The following is a 20,133-nucleotide window of genomic DNA, read 5'->3' as shown; positions in this document are numbered from 1 at the left end:
CTGAATTCTCAGCCTGTGTTACTGCATCTAGCTTGATAAGGATGTTTAGTCATAGAAGCTGGGGAAGAAAGTAAAACCAGCTGCTAACAAGCAATTTCCATAAAAGAAGATTGCAGGTCCCCAAGACGAGGCTGCAGGGCCCAGTTCCTTGCTGTCATTGCACTGAACGTGGTCTGTAATTAGGGCCCTGGGAGCTGAGGAGCCGGGGTTAAGTGCATGTTGGTGCTTTCAGCAGGCACTTCACCCAGAGCAGTCTCATGGAAAAATTACCTCAGCATTTTTCTGCCTAAATCAAATTCTCTCTTTTTTCTTTCTTTTTTTTTCTTTTTTTCTTTTTTTTTTTTCTTTCCCTCTCTGTTTTCCACACTTCAGAAAATTCCTGGGAAGTTCAAGAAACTTTTCACTGAACTTGAAAGTTTGACGGTAAGTATGGTGTTGACAGCAGAAGAACATTGCTAGCTTTACTTGCCTTCCTCCTTCCTAATTTATTTGGAGTCTGCCTGTTATTGTCTGGAGTTGGACTTGTCATGTCAGATCTGTGATTTGCTGAAGGCCACATGGCTCTCCAGAGCTCTGAGGTGGTCTGCAAACATGAAAAGGAAAGAGGCTCTGTTCCTTACCGAGGGAGGAAGGGCAGAGAGAGGGAAATGTAGTTTCACCAGTATCAGTTTGGGAGCTGTTCTTTTTCCCTGGTAGCTAATCAAACTTTATCTGAAGCAATATGCTGCAGATCAGGAGAAAAAAAGACCAGCTCAAGTTGCAAAAAAACAAATGTCAAAATCTGAGGGGCTTGAGGGTCTTTGTCAGCATTATCAAAGCAGAATAAACAAATGTTTCCTCTGGCTGTCATGGAAGTGGGTGCATGGTAAGATCACTGCCTGGCATGAGGAACAGGAGATCCAGCCTTTACCAGCTGTCCTGCTTCTGTACTTGGAGTTCTTTATAAATGAATGTGTTTTAAAGATTCTGTGTGAGCTGGTGTTTACACTGGAAATTGAGATGACTTTTTGAACTGCCTACATAATGCCACTGAAACATACTACCTTACTTTCTTTGAAAGTCTCCAGCATGCTCCACGGATCTCAAAGCAGTTTTTGTTGGGATTTTTTGTTGCTGTTTGGTGATGTTTATTTTGGTTTTTTTAAAGAAGTTAATCAGCAATACATTCAGGATACATTTTGTGCTATACAATAAGAGATTTTGCTAATAGAAATTTGTGGGGAAATTATAGAGCAGTCCAAGTGAATCTATTCTGCTGTTTCCTCTCAATTTAGCACTGCTTCATCTAAAGGAACATAATTGCTTTTGTTCCTTTCACTGTTTACGTTCCTGTTCAGTTTAGCATGTCAGCTAGCTTAGAAAACCTTTAGCTACCTTGCATCCCAAAGAAACCTTTTATATCTAAACCATGTTCAGATCATAAGCCTGTAATGGATTTAGAATTGCTCTTTTTATAGCCTATTGATTTTTCTGTCTATTACTCAAATGGTTTTGTAGGATCCTTCTCTGAATCACAAAGCTTACAGAGATGCGTTCAAGAAAATGAAATCTCCGAAAATCCCCTTCATGCCCTTACTTCTGAAAGGTAATATTAAAGCTTGGCTGCTCTTCACTGTTGTTAATTAAAATAAGTGTAAGGTGATTTTTCCTTCAGATGCTCTTAAGATGAGTATGTGACAGATATAGTGGTATTGAGAAGATAGAACTTGGTCTGGATAATAAACTTTTTTTAAGACAGTGGGAAGATCCCAGTTTTCACACAGGTCTTAAAACTGCATACTGTCCTGTTAAGTGTTGATAGAGCTGTGTGCTTTTGCTTTGGCCACATCCTCTTCAGTGGAGAAGTGTGACCCTGCAAGCCCCTGAACCTGTGGCCATGGTCACACTGCTGCTCTGAAATGCCTGTAGGGAGATGCCTCCCTGCTTTGTTGGGATGAACCTGCCCTGGTGCCACCTGCAAGCAGAACCTGTCCTGTCTGTCTGTCCTTAGAGGAGGGGATTTCCAAATCTCTTATAGGTCTGAAAGAGATAAATAAAGTCTTACTATCTAAAATATTTTTTTTAAAGTCTTAAAATAAAGTACAACTACTTGCTAATGCAGTGAGCTGGGCAGCTAATTAAGTGGCAAGTATTTCAAATATTCCATTGTCTTGGAGTCATTAATTATTAATTGCCTAGTCTTTGAACATGGCAAATTCATTTGTTTATTCCTGTATTCTGAAAGTGTTCTCTTTAGGCTGTTTATTCCAACCTGCTGCTGTGAAATGTTTGAAAGCAGTTCTGCAGATCAGTTGGTGACAGTTCGGGAGCCACCAGACACTTCCCCTCTTTGCACACATCAAAGGAGTTTGCATTAATTCAAATGGATACAATTATCAAGGCTTCAAAATGAAAGTGTTCTGGAGTATGTCTTCCTGCAAACAAAGGCAGCAGACATAAGTCACTTGTAGCAATGATGTTTGCACTGCATTACAATATGGTGTATAAGAACATGTACCTAGACAGCATTTGTATCTTTAACTTGTGTTGGAGATAGCAAGAAGACTTTGAAATTAATGCAGTAATGTCCTTCATTAAAGTGGTCCATAAGGAGATGTTGTCAAGGTTGGTAATTCCCAAAGTATTACACAGTGCAATGGAATTTATTCCATATCAAGCATATTTGTATTAAGGTCATTTCCAAGACAGTAAAATAGGAATGGGTAACATAGAAATCATTAATAACTCAGCAAATTGCTGTATTTCATCACAATAGGAACAAAAGCAGTTTCAATTAAAAAAATGAAAAATCTTAAATTATGAAAAATAACTTCAGAGTGTCCTTTTAAAAGTTAATTAAATTTAAATGCAGAACTCTCACGGCACACAGACATAGCTTTTGAAAATCAGGCAGATTTTTCAAATGTGTAATAAAATACTGTGATATACTCTTATAACCTAGTTCAGATGCAATTTTCTGCTCCACTGAATTTATCTAGACTCTTAGTTGTTGGCTGCAAAGCAAATTTCTGTTCCTTCTGCCCTCAGAGATACACACATTGCTGTCAATGACTTAAAAAGCTGTGTGAAAATTTCTGCTTCCAGTATAGGTTTTTCATTAGCAGTGATGGACAGTTTTTAACTGCATTGATAATGACGCAAGTACTGCCTGTGTCCTGAAGTCCTGTCCTTTCTGTGTCCCTTTCCCCGGGTGCCCCGAAGCAGCCCAGCAGAGGAGGTGCAGAAGGTCGTGCTCCCTCCTTTCCCTCTGCTTTTTAGGATGCAGCCCAGCAGTAGGAGAGGTGCTGGAGGTTTTGGCAGCATGTGCTGTGCTTTCTGCATGTCCAGGCTGGCATCCTGCCTGTCCCAGCCCAGCCACCCTAGGGGCACAGGAGCTCTCCATCACCCCCCACGAGAGTCCCAGCCCCGGGTTTCCAGCAGCATTTGAAGCCGTTTAGCATTTCAATTCCAAGCAATTACAAAATGCCCCTCAAGCTGAGTGAGCCTTTGAAACCCAAGGAAATAAATCAGGTTGGCTGTTTCCGGGGAGGGTGAAGGTAGAGGTGGATGGGGGCGGTGTGTGACAAAGCTTCTCTGCAGGTTTCCACTCCTAAAATCCCCCCAAACCACGGGGTCCGTGTGGTTATCAGAGGGAATCCTAGCGGTGAGGACAGGAGAAATGCTGAGGGGCACAGATCGACTGCTGGGCTGGAGGCTAACACCTCTGCTGACAGGGACACTTGTCCCATTTACTGTGTGCCGTTCTCCCACTGGCACACACAGCTGTGACTTTTAAGGAGTAATGGTAGTGGAGTGCCATCTCATTCCTTTAGTGTTTTCTCCTCGTAGATCTCCTGAGTACCCTCACATGCAGGAGAGAGCTGATGGGGGCATGGCTGTGGTGCTCCTGCCAGTGCCGTCTGTAACCTGGAGGGTGCACTATTGAAGTCAGAGCTTCCACTCCCCCAGGGAATCTATTCATATTCTTGGTACTTTATGTCCAAGATAGGTCTCACTTCTGACCTAATACATATTAGAAAAACAGAGAAAATGGCCTTGAGCTACTGTTTTAATTGTAATCTTAACTTGGCAGCATTTATTTTGCTTGATATTCCCTCCCTCCAGTTCATTACACTGTGTTCAGTTCTCTTCCTGGAGCCAAATATAGACCTTTTCCTTTTCCTCTGACCTTTTTGTTGCCTTTACAAATTCCCTTTTCCCTCGGCATGATGCTTATTTCAAGGCTTTGTACTTTGGTGTCTTGTGTTTAACCTCTCTGGCTATCCAGAGAGGGCTGTAGCCCTTGTCTTTGGGGAGGACTTCACAGTCATTTGTCCCGCAGAGGGAGATGAAGGGGTGTCAGAGCCAGCTCCAGCTCTGGTAGCTCTGCCCCTGTGGAGCTCTGGGCTCAGGGTCAGACCTGTCCCAGCCTGGGCCATGCAGGGCCATCCCTCTGGATGTCCTCCCCTGCTCCCAGCCATCTTCTCTATATTATGCATCCCAGAAGATCAGGTTTAATAAGAAATCCTTGCCCCCACTTAAAAATACTCTTCTTAACAATGTGTAAATGTTGTTATCTAATAATCTCTGCATGTCATCATTAGGCCAGGCTTTTATTTCACTGTTACAAGATATTGTGTCAATCCTTAATGGTATACTTTCATTGTTTTTCTGAGGATTTTTTGTTTGTTTGTTTGTTTGTTTTTGTTGCTGTTTACTAATTTTATTTATTTACATTAACAAAGAGGTTGTGAATAATAATAGTTTTCTTTTTTTTCCCAGATGTAACATTCATCCATGAAGGAAATAAAACGTTTCTGGATAACCTTGTTAATTTTGAAAAGCTGGTAAGCTAATTTTATCCTTCCTGTTTTTCAAAACATTCACGTTCTCTTCTTCCCTTTGCTTTCCTTATCTTGTAAGACTATAAGGTTTTCTTCTAGCTGAACCAGGAGGAAATAAACAGGTGTAGAAAAGAGCAAGCAGGATGAAACAGCAAAGTCTCTTTCCCCTGCCCTTTTCCTCTGCTCCTCTCTTTTCTCATTCCTTCCTCCTCTACTTCTGTGTAAAATGGCTAAGCCAATAATGGCCATCATCACTGCTACACAGTCCACTCTTCAGTTATACTCAGTGAGATCAACTGCTTTGCACTATCTCATGGGCTGCTTTGTATGAGTTAAGTTCTCCTGCTTCAGCTTTCTCTGAATTATGCTTCCTTTTTTTTTTTTTTTTTTTTTTTTCCCTCAAGGTTTCTTTAGTTTATCACTTAAGGAAAGATTTCTCTAGTTTATCACCTGCCAGTGGTATTGTAATTTTAGGGATCTTAAATGAAAGTTAAACTTTTTGATCTATGTTAAATGAGGAAGAAAATAATGCCTGAAATATGAATTAAAGTGATTGTAAATATCACAATTGTAGCCTTTATGCATAAGGGCACTTGATGATGTGTTTTTGGCCACATTCACTCTAGGCATCATATGACATCTACTCTGGCATGGTATTACTGAGAGAGGTTTGAGTTGCCTAATTTGTGTTGGTTTTTGGTGGTTTGTTTGGTTTTTGTTGTTACTTTTTGGTTGGTTGGTTTTGTTTGGTTTGGGGAGTTTTCTTTGATAACATTTTCATGAAGTCACTTGGTCTGTTCAACCTAGAGAAGAACTCATCGCAGTCTAGAACTTCCTAGTGAGGGGAAGAAGAGGGGCAGGCACTGATCTCTTCTCTGTCGTGACCAGTGACAGGACTCGAGGGAATGGCCTGAAGTTGTGTCAGGAGAGGTTTAGGTTGGATATCAGGAAAAGGTTCTTCACCCAGAGGGTGTTTGGGTGCTTGGGCACTGGAATGGGCTCCCACACAGAAGTGGTCACAGCACTAAGCCTGACAGAGCTCAAGAAGAGTTTGGACAATACTCTCAGGCACATGGTGTGATTCATGGAAATGGTGCTGTGCAGGTCAGGAACTGGACTCGATGATCCTTGTGGATTCCTTCCAACTCGGCTTATTCTGTGATTCTATGGCACTAAAAGCCAAAGTCTGTATGGTGGAGTAGAGAAGCTTGGATTTTTTTTTTTTTTGTTGGCCTTTAGTATTTGACCAAGAAACCAAAATGTTCTTTGCAATTGTCCAGGTGTGCCATGGAACTCTTATTCCAGATGGCTGGTATAAGAGTGGTTGGTGAACTGTGCCCAACTATTTTCTCCATGTGTTTACACTTGTTTGGAAATGAATGCACAGCCGTGGAGTTATTCATGAACCAGATGTTGAACTTATTTTTACAATCTATCATAATACACGTTGTCTTTCAACTTGCAAGCAGATATAGACTCTGACTTTTTGTACCTGAGCTCCTTTTTATTAGTGTTTTCTATTTGATTTCTGTACCTTTTCTTGTTGCAGAGTTTACAAGAATACTGATTTGCATGTAATGAAAGATTTTCTTGTTCCAAGTCCATTAACTGTTTGACCTTTAGGTGTTTTCATAAAACTCATTAGCATGTTCTTCTTCATTGCCTCTTGGAAGTGCATCCAATTAACATGTAAATTAAACTAGCCCTCGATGCACCATAATTGTTATTAGAATCCTTCCTCTGGCCCATATATTTATTTAGTGAATATGTAGGATCTAATTCTTGTCCAGTCTTAGCAGGCTGTGTTCATTTGTTTGTTTGTTGTGTAATGCTTAATGCATGCTAGGCTTCCTGGGTAAGAATCCCTTTCCTTTCTGTCTCCATTGTGTCTCCAGAGGCAGTGGGAGCTTTGCTAATTGACTTCAGTGAGCCAGGATCTCACCTTTTCCATTCAAATGGATAATGGGCATTTTAAATGGCAAGGGGGGGGAGGCTGACGTGATGGTTGTGGGGTGAGGGCTGTTCAGATTGACACTTCCTCCAAATTATCATTCAGATCACAGCTTTCAGAAACATGCTGTCTCATGCAGCCCTGTACATATGAATGCAGGCAATAGTGCAAGCTTAGGAAGTGGGAGCTTAAGAGAGATTTAAATATCAGTGTAGTGGAAACTCGGGCTGCACACTGGTATTACCCTGGCTCAGTTGGATTTAGTCAATGGCTATGAACTCACAAGATGCATTACACGTGATAACATATTCATCAGTCCATGTTTCTTTTCTAATTATAAAGAAAAGCAATGTCCTCCTTGGTGTTCTGTACTGAACACTGAAGTGCTGAGCACTTTCTGGCCTTTGCTGAGGAAAATTAGGATTGACATTGACTCCTGCTCGATTTGGATCAAGCCACTGAACCTCACCTGCAAATTTGCTGTTGCAGAAAAAGAAGAAAAGAATTATTCTACCATAGCAGATTACTGCTTTGGGGAAGGAACTTACTCACTGTCATAAATGACTAGAATTTCCACTTATGAATTTCAAAGCAAAAATGGTTTCTTGTGTCTCCGTTTGGATCACTATTTGGAAGTATTTCATTTCTGCATTAAACATCTCACCTGAAGGAGGACTTGTCAGTCTGAACCATTATTTTTTCCAACTATATTAGTTTCTTTTATTAAAGATCTTTCTCCCTACAATTCCCCTGATTCTTTTCTATTCTTAGAACTCAGCAATCTTACCATGACTGGATTTGATTTGACATTATAGCAGTGGATACAAAGTTAATTCAAAATGTAAAGAAAGAAATTTGCAAAGAGAAGAAAAAGAAGTGATCTTTTGTCTCAGGAATGTTACCTAGCTTTGGCAAAGGTGAAGGGGTTGCAGTGGTTTATTTAACTGCATCTTGGGTAAAATCTAGTCTATTATAGTGTTAGATCAATATTTAGCATCATACCTACTTCTTCAATTAAATCTGAAGGAATAAATGGAAATATAGCCTTACATGGTCTCATCTAAAGGAATTTCTGTGGTATTTTCTTAGCTATTTCAATAAAATGTGGCTTCTTCAGGTTTTTCTCTCCAGCCTTCAGCTATGTCTTAGCAATGATATGTCTTAGCCACACTCCAGCAAACTCTATTACAGGTCAATGGCCATTATCATTTTCAATAACACCTGCTTACCTAGAGCCTTCAGCTGTAAGGACTGTAGGTGCAGCTGTGGGTTAACCCACACCCCCAAATATCTGTGCAACCCCAAGCCTGAGGCTCTGCTGTCCTGAGTGGAAGGAGTGCTAATGATCCCGGGTAGCTGAAAAGCCACAAGAAATGTGTGTTACTTATCACACTAACAAGTATGCAAGCACCTGCTTAAACAGTCAGGAGATAGCATTTGCTTTGCAGATACACGTGCTGACTTTCTGCATTCCTTTTGGGTCCCAGAGAATTGAAACCAGAGAGCAACTCGTAATTAAGATACTAAAGCCAGAGGATTTGCAATTCTGCTTTAAATGTTGCACAAAAAGGTTCTTCCCTTACCAGAGCATCACCTACAGAAGCCAGTCTTGGGATGAACCCTCACAGTGACTGACTAGAAAGGAGAGAGAGCAAAGCGTTACAGTATGTGATGTATGGCTCGCTCTGACTTCTAAAATCCAAATGCAGAGAGTGTTGGCTGGGAAGCATCACATTAGCAGCACTAGTGGAAGTTTTAGTACTGCCAGTACTCACATTATTGATTGTGAAATCTAGATCATCTCATTAGAACTTCATTATAATCAGTGCAAGGACATCAGCACAAGAGATTGTGTAATTTCATGGCAAATGAAGCACAGCGGGTGACAAGAAAAATTATTTTGATTTACTGATGAAAGAAATATGAAGTTTCCATTAAATGTGCTCGCGTGATAAGCTTTTCTGTGGAGGAGCCTTGTAAGCCACTCCCAGGATGTTGAGAGATGAGCTTTTCGGTATCATTCTGGTCTTAAACATACTCTGCTCAAGACAGTTATGCCTTTCCACCTCTAATAATTTTTGAGGGAGATGTAAAATGAGCATCAGCTGTTTGCATGAACTTTCAGATCATTCCTGCTAGCTGCAATTTGCTTCCGTTACTTACGAGATTTCGTGAGAAACAGTAAATTTTTTTAAAAGTAATGGTTTAAGAACTTTATAGGTAGTATCTAGTGAAAATAAGCTCCTTCTACTGATTTGTAGTGAATAATCCCAATTTTTGTATAAATTGATGACCTGAGCCTGAATGAGAAACTGAATTTAAACCTTTTGTTTCCTCCGCTTAATGTAAGTGAGCATCCAATATCCCTGTAAGCACCAGCTTTTGTTACTACAGGACAGTTTTACTTGGTACCTACATGTGGAGATGTCAGGGTGCTTGCTCTGCAGCATCTGGGCTACGGGCTCTTTTCTTTTGTGCTGGTTAGGCTGCAGAGAACTGCCTGGCTGATAGTGGTGCGTGAGTGTGGTAGGCATTACACAAGTGTACACTAAGGGGTGTAGTCTGTGCCACAAAGAGGCTCACAGTCCAATTATACAGATGTGGAGACAGAAGGAGAGGCTGCAGTCTACACAGTACCTTAGATAATGCACTAAAGCTGGGGTTGAACCCCAAAGCACTCACCCAGTCCACAGGCCTTCCTTGCTGTATGCTTTCAGTTTAATAAAAGTCGCTGGAAGAAAAATGAGCAATTGTTTGGTTATTTTTCACTTTCCATGGGTTCTTAGGGAGTTGTTCTCATTTAATCTGTGTGATATCAATAAGACATCTAGACTAACTCTGTTTCATTAAATGGTATCACTAAGATAAAGAGCAAAGTTTCTCCTGCTGTCTTTATTTTCTACCTTAGCACAGTTGCTTTTTGCTGTTCAATGTAGGGCAAGGAGATTTTCCAGACTTTTCTAATGACAGAATCTGTCCCACGTCTTTGCACTGATGTTTATTATCTTGTCTTTGCAGCACATGATTGCAGATACTGTTCGGTCATTGAGACATTGCAGAAATAACCAATTTGGTGAGTAGACAAAATTTCCTACTTATTTTGCCTTTGTACATCCTTGAGGGTTTGTTGAGTTTTTGGTTTGGTTTTTTTCCCACCTGTTTTCTTTCCAGTTGCTCAGGTTTACTACAGAATGTAGTCAAAAATATTTAACTGATGGGCAAGAGAAGGCGTCATTTTTGGAAGATCAACACAGCAAAAACCACAGTTGAAGGAAGTGTTGATTTACAAAATGTTTCTAGGAACAGCTTCCAAATTTTAGTATATTACTTTCCTGCAAAAATTGCCATATCTTCAAAACCCTGTGTAAGATCTGTGCCAGCTGCACTTAGTAATGGAGGCCTCTGGTGTATGCTGCTGTTTCTGCCTTTCCCAGCTATAAACAAGTTAGTTCAGTCTCCTGCCAGTCTGGGTGTTTTGGTAAGGAATTCGCAGCTGCCTTGGCTTCCAGCAGCTAAAAGATGGTGCTCATCCCCACAGCTTTTCACTCAGCTCTTCACCAAGAGCAATTGTTTGTTTATCGGGGCTTCTTGAGGACATTTCACAAAACTGTAGAAATCTTGAAGGTATGAGGATCCTGTGGGTTTCCTGAAAGTGGTTGAGTAGGAAGAGATGAGGGGGTCGTTTCCTCTTCTAGGGGAAGCTGCTAATATAGCTGTGCCTGCTTTAGACACTGGAGGATCTATGCTGGAGGCAAGGATTGCGAGTGCCTCAGCTGCACGGAGGACTTTTTTTGTTTGCTTTTTTTAATTTTTTTTTTGTTGTTTCCGCCTTATTAGCCACTAGGGAATCCAACCCTAAGGGACCGTACCAGAAAACTTCATCTCTTTGTTCTGCTGCTTACAGAGGAGAAACCTTGCTTTTCTCCTTCTCAGTGTTCTTATTCTCTGCAGAGATGTTAAATACAGGAAGGGGACAGAAGAACTACTTTAGGAAGCAGTTAGTTTTCAAGCCAAACCCACTAAACATGTCATTTATTGAGGCCACTAAAACCTCTTTTTCAAAGAGAAGTTCAGAACTGTGCTGCAGCCTTGGGGAAAACAGAGTTGAATAATAACTTTTTTCCATTGACTTTTCAGCAGCTGTCAGCATTGACTCCAACAAAAAGAATAATAATCGTAATTTTAATTATAAATACAGGTACCTTGGAGAATAATAGGTACTTTTAAGAGTTTTGTTAAACATTTGCTCTATAGGATTACCATATGTATATACAGTATTACCTTTAAACAAAGGCTGCTCAGTATTATGGTTCTTGAGTAATTTTTCTAAATATAAATATATTATATATACATATAAATGTATGTAAGAGAAGAAGGGGTGGGGGGAAGGAACAAGATGTGCCTTCTTTTAATTCAAATGCTGAAGGAAATATTGATTCATCCAAACCGTACCTCTGTAAACTAAAATGTTTCCTATTTGGCATTATGAAAAGTAACATTGTTTCCTTTCAGTGATATGAGGGTTTTTTGCACTTTCCCTGCACATCTTTCATCTCATTTTTGCCTTTTTTATTTTTCCAAGTGATTTTGTAAGTCTTGCAGCATAAATCCAAGGTTAATATCTGAGATTTATCATATAATCTGGTAGTTTGAAGTAGGCAATTGTTATTTTATTTTAGCACAGTCTTGATTTATTGTGAAGCTGGCATTTAAAAAGCAGCTTATACAGACATCCCTGTAGGCACTTTTTTTTCCCTAAAATTCGTTTAGGCATGAAATGAATTCACTGAATATTTATTGAGACTTTATGGACAGTTTCCTTTTCTAGTGAGCTTATTTTGCTCTCAGGAATGTGAATCTTTCTACTGCATCAATTCCCAGATTGGCCTAGGAGCAGCAAGCATCTCACTGTAGGAAGAAATTCAAACAAAACTAAGCAAGGAATATTATTATTGTTTATGAACTGTATCATGTATATTAAGCTTGCAGGCCAAAGTGTTTCTGGATTAGAAACTGGTTAGGTTCCAAGTAAAACTGAAATGCGTGTTTAAAGGAAATAACATTTCTATCCTAAATCCTGAAAACAAATAATAGCATTTCCAAAGTGAGGAAGAGCAGCCTGAGAAAACAGCATAATTCAAACTTTTGTCATTTGAGGTGTTAATGAGAAATACAAATGTTTTTCATTATGTTCAGCACAGCTGCTGGGATCCTATTCCCTCAGAACAAAAAGGTCAGCTCTGTATCCTGACACAAATTTATCACATTATCCTGTTCTCTCCAACACTGCTCAAGTTAGATGGCTGCTCTGCAAGAGCTCTTTAAAACAGCTGCCCAGGAGCCCCATTAGCAGCCCCATGCAGAACTGGCTGCAATCACATCTTGTGTTACCCACTCAGCATCACAGAGAAGTCTTCAGAAACAAGTGGGATTGGTGATTCCTGGAAACTTGCTCATTTAGCTGGAGAGTGTGCAGAAAAGGATGATAATGAAACAAAGGAGAGGGAAGAAGTGTGTGAGTTAAGCTGATTGGTTCAGGGAATTTTGAAGAGGTTTTTTTTTCAGTTTATGATAATATTGAGGACATGGACACAAATGGAGCTTTCCAACTTTGCTCGTCTGCCAGGAGTCAGCAATGTTGCTTTCTCTGCCTGTCTTGATGGATCTTGGGCTTGGCTTCTTTCTTTTTTCTGTCTCTGCTAGTACCAGCCATGCTGGATGGTTTCACAGGCAGGGAGTTCCCACAAGCCCATTTTGAGCATAAAGCTTGTAACAGAACAACTGCTATTCAAGCCACCCTTCAGTTTGCCTGTTACACATCTAATTCCTCTTGCTGCATAAACTCCCATGAAATGACAGCATGACTTTTGTCTCTGTTACTAGATCAGAAATCAAAAGCCTAACAGATCAAAACACAGGGGTCTGTCAGAGCAGCTTTGAAGAGCTTTTGTATCCATATGCTGTGCTGTCGCCTTTCACCAGCTCTGAAGAAAATCATCCAGGGCCTGCTGTCTTGTGGACTGTGTTAAAATTTTTAAAAAGTTGCAGGCTGGGTTGCCCACCACTGCTCAAGGTCCCATTGTGCTGCCAGAGCAGCACAAAGGAAACCTTGAACCACCCTTACCAGGGGTGGACTGCCTGTACTGCCAGCAGAACTAAATCTTCCTCTTGGGAAGAGTGAGCTTCTTGCTGTCCTCATGTCCCCCTCATTTATGCATGCTGGCTGCCTAGAATTGCCTATTTCTTTTTTTCTTCTCCCCTTTTCTTTATCTAGCTGTTACCTCATTCATTGCACTTAAACAGCAAGTCCTTTGGATTACTGGCTGCCTTTCCTGTGGCTGTCTAGCACCTGGCAGGTGGCACAGCAGTGACTTTGTGACACAGGACCAAGAAGCAGCAGGCAAGGCACAGCTGTCTGATCCATCCCCTTTCTCCTGTCTTGTAGGCAATGAAGTTCCTTCGAAAGAGCATCACGAGCTGAAGCCATATGTCCACCACCTGCATGTCATTGACAACCAGCAAGCTCTGTTTGAGCTCTCTCACAGGATAGAGCCGCGAGTGTGAGCGTCCACAGCTTCGCATCACCTTGTAACTGCAGCACTTTGAATTAAGTGAATGTTTATGCCAAGCATGTTGCTTCCCTATATGAGAACGGTTTACTGAGTTTTATCAGTAGCTCACACAACATGCGCAGGAAAATCAGGCAAGAGCCAGCAAAGGAGCTGCTTGCAGAGTTGCAGGGCAAGCTTGGCGCCGTTTCCACTGCTCCCTGGGACCTGAGGCAGCGGAGCAGTATCCTTTGAGCTCAGGAGCTTGGTTTCTGTGAAAATATTGTTTGGTCCAGTGTAGCTTTCAATGCAGATTCTGCCAGTATTAGAAAGAAAGGAACCATCATGTCACAGCAGCAAAGCATTTCAGCAAGCAACATGCCGCAAGGGGGTTGATTCCCAGTTCACCACAGTATGTACCTCACTAATTCAAGGCTGCCAAAGTATTGCTGCCAAAAATAATGTGCAATCTGTGCAGCTCCCATGAGTCCACTGAAGCATAGTATTTGAAATGTGTGAGCAACCTAGAAGAGGAATATAACAAGGCAGTGCAACCAGATGAAACTCAAGAGTGTGTTGTGATGTGGAGGTCAGCAGTAAACAATTCACTCTGTTATGGCTCCTTTAAGAATATGCTTTATAAAATACACTGTAAGAGCCAATCCACTTCTGTTGCAATTTATGGACACAATCATTTGTATACTGAAAACATGTTGTTTTCTTCCTTTTCAGTTATCTCAGAGTTAGCACTGGCTCCTGCAGTTAATGTGTTATAAATTATTATAGCAGGAACTTTGTTTTCTGCTTGGATTGGATTGGATGCCTCTGGTCTCTATTCAGAGGCAAATGCCTAGATCCATCTACATTTCTAATTCCCCTCACTGGAAATACTATTTCAGGAAGTAAAACTTCACCTAACTTGCACATGCTTCTAGTTTTTAAAGAGCAGAAAGGTGCCCCTTACAGGGTACTGGTGTAATTACCTGCATACACACCATGCTCCCAGCATCAGGGTCCCTTTACTGCTTTTGTCCCTTTCACAGCCCTCCCCATGACAATTCTCATGTAGTTAAAAGTACTGCATCTGGGTCTGTGCTGAGGCAGCATTTCTAAAGTAATGTCTACAGCTGACCTGCATCTTGAGCGCCACCATCACCTGGTTTCCAGTGCTAAGAAGTTGCCCTGAGATGATCCAGTGAATGCCACAGGCGATTTGCAGAGGGTGCTCTTGGCATGTGTTTGTGCACTGACTCACAGTGATGGTCCTTTTACAGAGCAAGGAGGATACATTGCATTGCTTGCCCATCTCTGTTGTATGTTTTCCACATGAGGAAGACTTCCAAGAAAATGCTCCTTTACTAAAGTGTGGGAATACTGAAGTAGCATGCTCTTCATAATTGTGTTATCTCTGGTCTAAAGGGATTAAAAAAAAAAAGCAGCTTTAACAAGTAGTCTGTGGGGGAATCTGTAGAATGCTTTCAGTTTTCCCATCTGTGAAATATTGTATAGATCTATTGTAAAGGAAACAGATGTTTCAGAAATGTATTTGCTTGTACTTTGTTATTATCAAATACTATATGATTTTTTTTATGAAAAAAAAATTCTTTTTACCTAGTAAAAAGAAAAAAAAAATAAACTCTTGCTGGCCATGGAGTAAAAATTTCCTATGTTCTTCTGTAGATGTGACTGCACATATTGTAAATAACTCTTTTGTGCAAACAGACCAAAACTGTTCAAACGAATATACTAGCTGTGGTGGGCTCCTTTTTGCAGTGTAAGAACAAAAACCAGATACAATTTGTTGCTTGTGTTTTTGCAGTTCTTCCTAGGGCTACAACACTTAGAATTCCCAACATAGCTCCATTACCTGGATGCTTTCCTGGGTTTTGAGCTCCCTCTTGTGAGTTATTTTTTTCCTACTGTGGCATTATTTTTAGGAACCTGTATGTAGACCAGCCTGCATGCTTCAGCTTGTGTGGTGTAACACTCTAGTCCACAAAGTTGTTCTGGAAATCTGTGGGAGAGGGAGCATTCAGAGGTATTCAGGGTAAGAAGGTGGGGCTGTTTGTCAGTTCACTGCATTTGGCTCTGTGATACTTTTGGTAGCTACCATGGATGAAGCAGCAGCTGTATTGGGGAAGAATAAAAGACAAGGAAATGAAAGAAGGAAAAAAAAAAAAGAAACATGACTCTGTGCCCAGGGTTTGATTTGAAAGCCTGACAGACCTACCTGGAACACACCTCACTCTGCCAACTCAAAATGAAGTAAAGGGATGGGTTAACTCATACCAATAGGCTTTGAGCCAGCAGAGGTGTTGGCTTTCTGCACCTCTGTAATTTCACATTAAATCAGGTGTTGTCTACCACTTGCGGCTGGCATAAAATCAGTCTGAAGGCACATAGCCAGCATTAACCTTGTTATCTGTGCTGTGACTAATTAGACAACTAGTCACAACTTTGCAAACTAGTTTTTAGAGTGGCCTATATAACTTGGATTTAAGTTTCAGGTATGAGGATCCAACACGGCTGCATCAATTTAATGTTGAGAACTGGGCCTTAGAATTCTTACTGTAAAGGAAAAGTAAATAGCCCAAACCTATAGCTAATATGCCTAATTGTAAAAAGGCCCTTATATGTCGTCATTCCACAGGTAGGAATTGCAGAGCTTTTCTGCAGACTGGCAAGCAGTTTGAAGATGTGGGAGTTAGGAGAAGAACTAGAAGTAAACCCTGTATTAGGGAAGGGCAATACTATACAGCCTCTCCCAGAGTCCAGCACTGGTGATATTGTGTGGTTTTTTTACATCCTTCAATAGTGCAATTAGGTTATGTAGTATAAAATCTATAAATCTTGTAAATTCCATTTATCACAATCACATCTGGGGTTAAATACTCTGCATACTCTTTTTTTTTAGTACCTAAGAGGAGTAAGACAGAAGAAAGGAAAGAGCTGTGTCACTTTAACCTCTTTGATGTAGGATTTTGTGGCAACAAATTTAGATGTTTCTCTAACAGAGCTTTTTGATTCCAACATCGTCTTGAATAGCAATAAATTTCATTTGCATAGCAGTGGCAAAAGAAAGGGTATTATCAGAAATAAGACCTGTGCTGCTGTAAAATTACAAAGAAAGATGTAAATACTAAACATTTTAGCAGAGTAATATTTATTTGCATAGCCTATTTATTATCATCTTATACACTGTTAAACACTGGGATGAAGTCAATGAGCTGAGGTAAGAACACCTGCCTGTTCTCTCTTGAGTGCCATAACAGTGTCAGCTTGCATTAAAAGTAATAAAATAGAAACCCCCAAATCAAGGTATTTACCTAACTTCTCAGGGACTACAGCTAGTAGTTATCCACCATCATGAGAACTGGTATGTATGAAATAATCTGATTTACCAGAATCAATGTTGCCAATGTTTTCCTTTGCATATTTCATGCTTGTTTGCCTCTGTACATATTATTGTGTCGTGTATTTATGAGCGCTAGTAAGCAATAATTTATATGTCAAAATGGCCAAGCAATACAAGGTTAAAACTTGTAGAAGCAACTGTTATGTTTATCTTGCATTTTCCAGTGTTTTTTAATATTGCTTTTCAAAATATAAAACCTACCTTAATGAAGTCTGGACTCTGTGCCTTTATGCCTGCCATACATACTTATTGTTCCTATGTGGAATATTTTACTTCCAGTCCTTCAGTTCCACAGACCCTCAATGCATTTGTGAGATGGATGCAGACTCGCACAGAGGCTCGGCAGCCTGACCCCTTTCAGAGCTGCTCATCTGTCTCTGGCCAGTGGTCCTTGCTGGTACCAATGTTTCAAAGGAGGAATGATGTTAATGGGGCCCCAGCTGTACCCTGTCATCACAGCACAGCCAAAGAGAGGCCTCGAGCCACCATGAGAAGTCCCTGTGGGAGAGGGGAGGAGTAAATCTATCTTCATATCCTCTGGAGTCTACTTATTGGCACTTGATCCTCTTACTGAGGACAGCAAATGCTTTCCCCTGTCATCAGTCATCCCTGATGCTGCTGTTTCCTCTCCTTCCTCTGGGCTGGTCTGCAGCAGGAAGGCAGAGCTCAGGATGGGCTGCAAGTGCACTCTAAAGCAGCTGAGGCTTGCCCTGTCCTTCCTTCCTTTCCACTTGGAAACCTCGGGAACCAGCAAGCCAAACCTGGCTATTTCAGGCAGAAATAACACTTGGTACTTACAACATGATGTCTGTTCAGATTGCTTTACAAATAGGCAATAATTAATTAATACTTAAGACTATGAGTGTCTGCACCTTATGTAATCTTAAGCCTGACCTTGAAAGTGTTTGTGCTGTTGGTATACAGATAGGGTGAATTCTGACCTTAATATTTAAAATAAGCCTGAATTGTTGACACTACTCCATACTGATGTTTAAAGATACATTACAGACAGACATACTTTTCCAGATCCAGTTGCACAGTCTGAAGAATTTATGGTCTTAGTGGTTAGTGGTTTATCACTGTCCCTTCATTGGATATCACTGCTCCCCATGGTGTAGCCCAGAAGACTGGGAGAGAACCTCCAAACCTGTTGCAGTAATTAAGCCACACGTGGCTGCATGCAAGCAGCTAACTTTGCAGAAAGGGCTTTCCTTCCCTCCACTGTCCTTGCTGGGAGACTTTCACAAGAAGAGTGATGATATCTTTTAGATGATTTGCAAATGGCAGGGTGTGGAGCTGAGGACAGCTGCCTTACAGCTCCAGTTGTGCTGGAAGAGCGGTGAGAAGATGCTGATGGGCTGCAGATATGGCCCCTTGAGACCATCTTGCTAAACTGTTCAAATGAGGGCTCTTCTATCTCTCTCCAACAAAAAGAGCTTGACTGGTGAAGGCCTGCAATTTAAGCTGCTTAAGGGACTCTGTGAATGTTAACTGAAGTAATCAGAGGGTCTGTGAAGAGCCATTCCTACAGGAGCTGTGTGACCCCAAAGGCAGCAGGTGGGGGCAGTTTGCTTGGGGCCAGCACAGCCCTCTGTGCAGAGCAGCACTGACCCGCATGGGGACAACTGCTCTAACCCAGGTAGGGATGATTTCCTCTTCTCAGGAGGAAAAAAACACTCAACCTGAAAACCAAACCTCCCAAATATTTGCTGTTTCACATCCCAGCAGACTTTCATGCCACCCAGAGCCTCTGCTGGAGTCCTGCTGTCTTCTGCCATGGGATGGCAACTGAGATACAACAGCAAAACCCAAAGAAGGTAAGTCTTCCAGCCCTACAGCGTCCACCATTTCACACTGGAGACTTGTGGGATGGCACCTTACACTCGTGGGTACAGTAATACTGTGAAATGCTTGTAGTTGTATCAGAGTTAAAAGAATTGAGCAGTGTAGTTAAAAGTCTGGAGGACTGAGGAGGCCTGCAACGATGGGCCAAACAAACAATTGTTGAAAGAGATGGGGTCTCCTGCATTCTCTCTTGTCTGGAGCAAGGTCTGTTGATAGCCCTGAGATTACCTCAGTTAGTCTGCATAATTTTAATTTTCACTGCCTTTTGCAGTGGTAAGCAGTTGCAGCTGGTGGTCTCCCCAGGAGGTTTGTACTACCACTTACTCGCAGAGATGCAAATCCATGCATTTAGGGAACTGTCTGGACTTCAGCATGGCTTTTTCATCCGTTTCTTATGCCAAGGAGGGAAAGTGGCATTGGCAGGAAAATCCACAAACACCAGAGGTTTATGTCCAAAAAGGAGACAGAGGAGTCCTGCAACTTTATTGGAATAAAGGGAGAGAGTTCAGTGAGGCACACGGCCACGGGGCTTTCTCTCTCAGGGTTTTGGAGGGCACAGCCTCCTTTTATCCTAAACTCCCGGCTGCATGCTGCCCTCTTCCTTTCCACACTGGCTGAGGTACCGGAAGGTAGAGCCTTTCCAAACCACCTACCATATATCCTCCCTTGAATCTATTTTACCCCTAAGCTCAGAAACTCAGGCTTGTGCAGACCCTTGTTTGTTTCAGGAGCCAAGCCTTCTGGGCTCTCCAACAGACCTGCTGCCCAAAGTTGGTAGAGACATTAAGACCCATTTCAAAGACATCAACACCCACACCTTCACCCCTCAAATTGTTTGTAAAGACATTACCTTTCTTCTCAGCATGATCTGGAAAACCTTGGAGAACTTCCTTTACCTTCAACAGTGCTGCTGACCTTTTCCAGGTTCAATTTCACCAGGGGAAATCTCAGGGTTGAGGCAATCCTCCCCATTAAGAAAAACACAACCATCCTAGAGAAGCCAGGCAGCCAAAACCAAGGGAAAAACTCATTTTAAAGTTAGGAAAGAGAAGAGCCATTTGAGAAGTTGCCCAAATGCAGCAGATGAGAAGGAAGCTCTTCCTCTTTTATTCTCTGCATGGGTCTGATTGATGCTCTGGGATTTTTGGCTGGTGAAGTTGTTACTTTGCAGGGAGAGGTGGATAGTGCTGGGTTTGCTTGCAAGCAGAGCTGACTCCTAATAAGAGGTCTTTTGTGGGCTGCCTTTAGTGCTCTTTACCGTCCTAGTACCAGTAGTTCCTATGCCTAAAGTTTCACCTTTCATCACTGTGGTGAGGAGTCAGAGTAGACCTGGGGGTGCTAAGGAATAGTGAATCAACATAGTTGAGAATAAAATTTGATTGGAAAACCCAACTTTATCCTTTTTAGCTGAAAATGTGATTCGGTTGTATAAGTTTATAAAAGTACATGGGCAAGACATGCCTTTAAGCAGAATCAGATGCTAAACCACACTGAAGGACAGTAACTGGGGTGGGCAGCCTGCCTTGAGTAGATAGGTCTTAAAAGATGGTT

The 20,133-nt window shown here is 41.4% G+C and overlaps 1 protein-coding gene across 1 annotated transcript in view; it reads left to right on the top strand.

Annotated features, from left to right (window-relative positions):
* Positions 1 to 16,947, top strand: part of RAPGEF5 (Rap guanine nucleotide exchange factor 5) — a 155,573-nt gene extending 138,626 nt beyond the window's left edge. Inside the window, exons 22-26 of the mRNA XM_053990492.1 lie at positions 373 to 423; positions 1,498 to 1,585; positions 4,762 to 4,826; positions 9,793 to 9,847; positions 13,220 to 16,947. Coding sequence (XP_053846467.1) covers positions 373 to 423; positions 1,498 to 1,585; positions 4,762 to 4,826; positions 9,793 to 9,847; positions 13,220 to 13,338 — 378 coding nt within the window. The 3' untranslated portion in view covers positions 13,339 to 16,947. The remainder of the gene's footprint in view (positions 1 to 372; positions 424 to 1,497; positions 1,586 to 4,761; positions 4,827 to 9,792; positions 9,848 to 13,219) is intronic.
* The last annotated feature ends 3,186 nt before the right edge of the window (positions 16,948 to 20,133 follow it).

This window comes from Vidua macroura, chromosome 1 (genome assembly GCF_024509145.1).
Source record: "Vidua macroura isolate BioBank_ID:100142 chromosome 1, ASM2450914v1, whole genome shotgun sequence".
In the NCBI taxonomy this organism is placed as follows: domain Eukaryota; kingdom Metazoa; phylum Chordata; class Aves; order Passeriformes; family Viduidae; genus Vidua; species Vidua macroura.
This window is presented reverse-complemented; position numbering and strand designations above follow the sequence as displayed.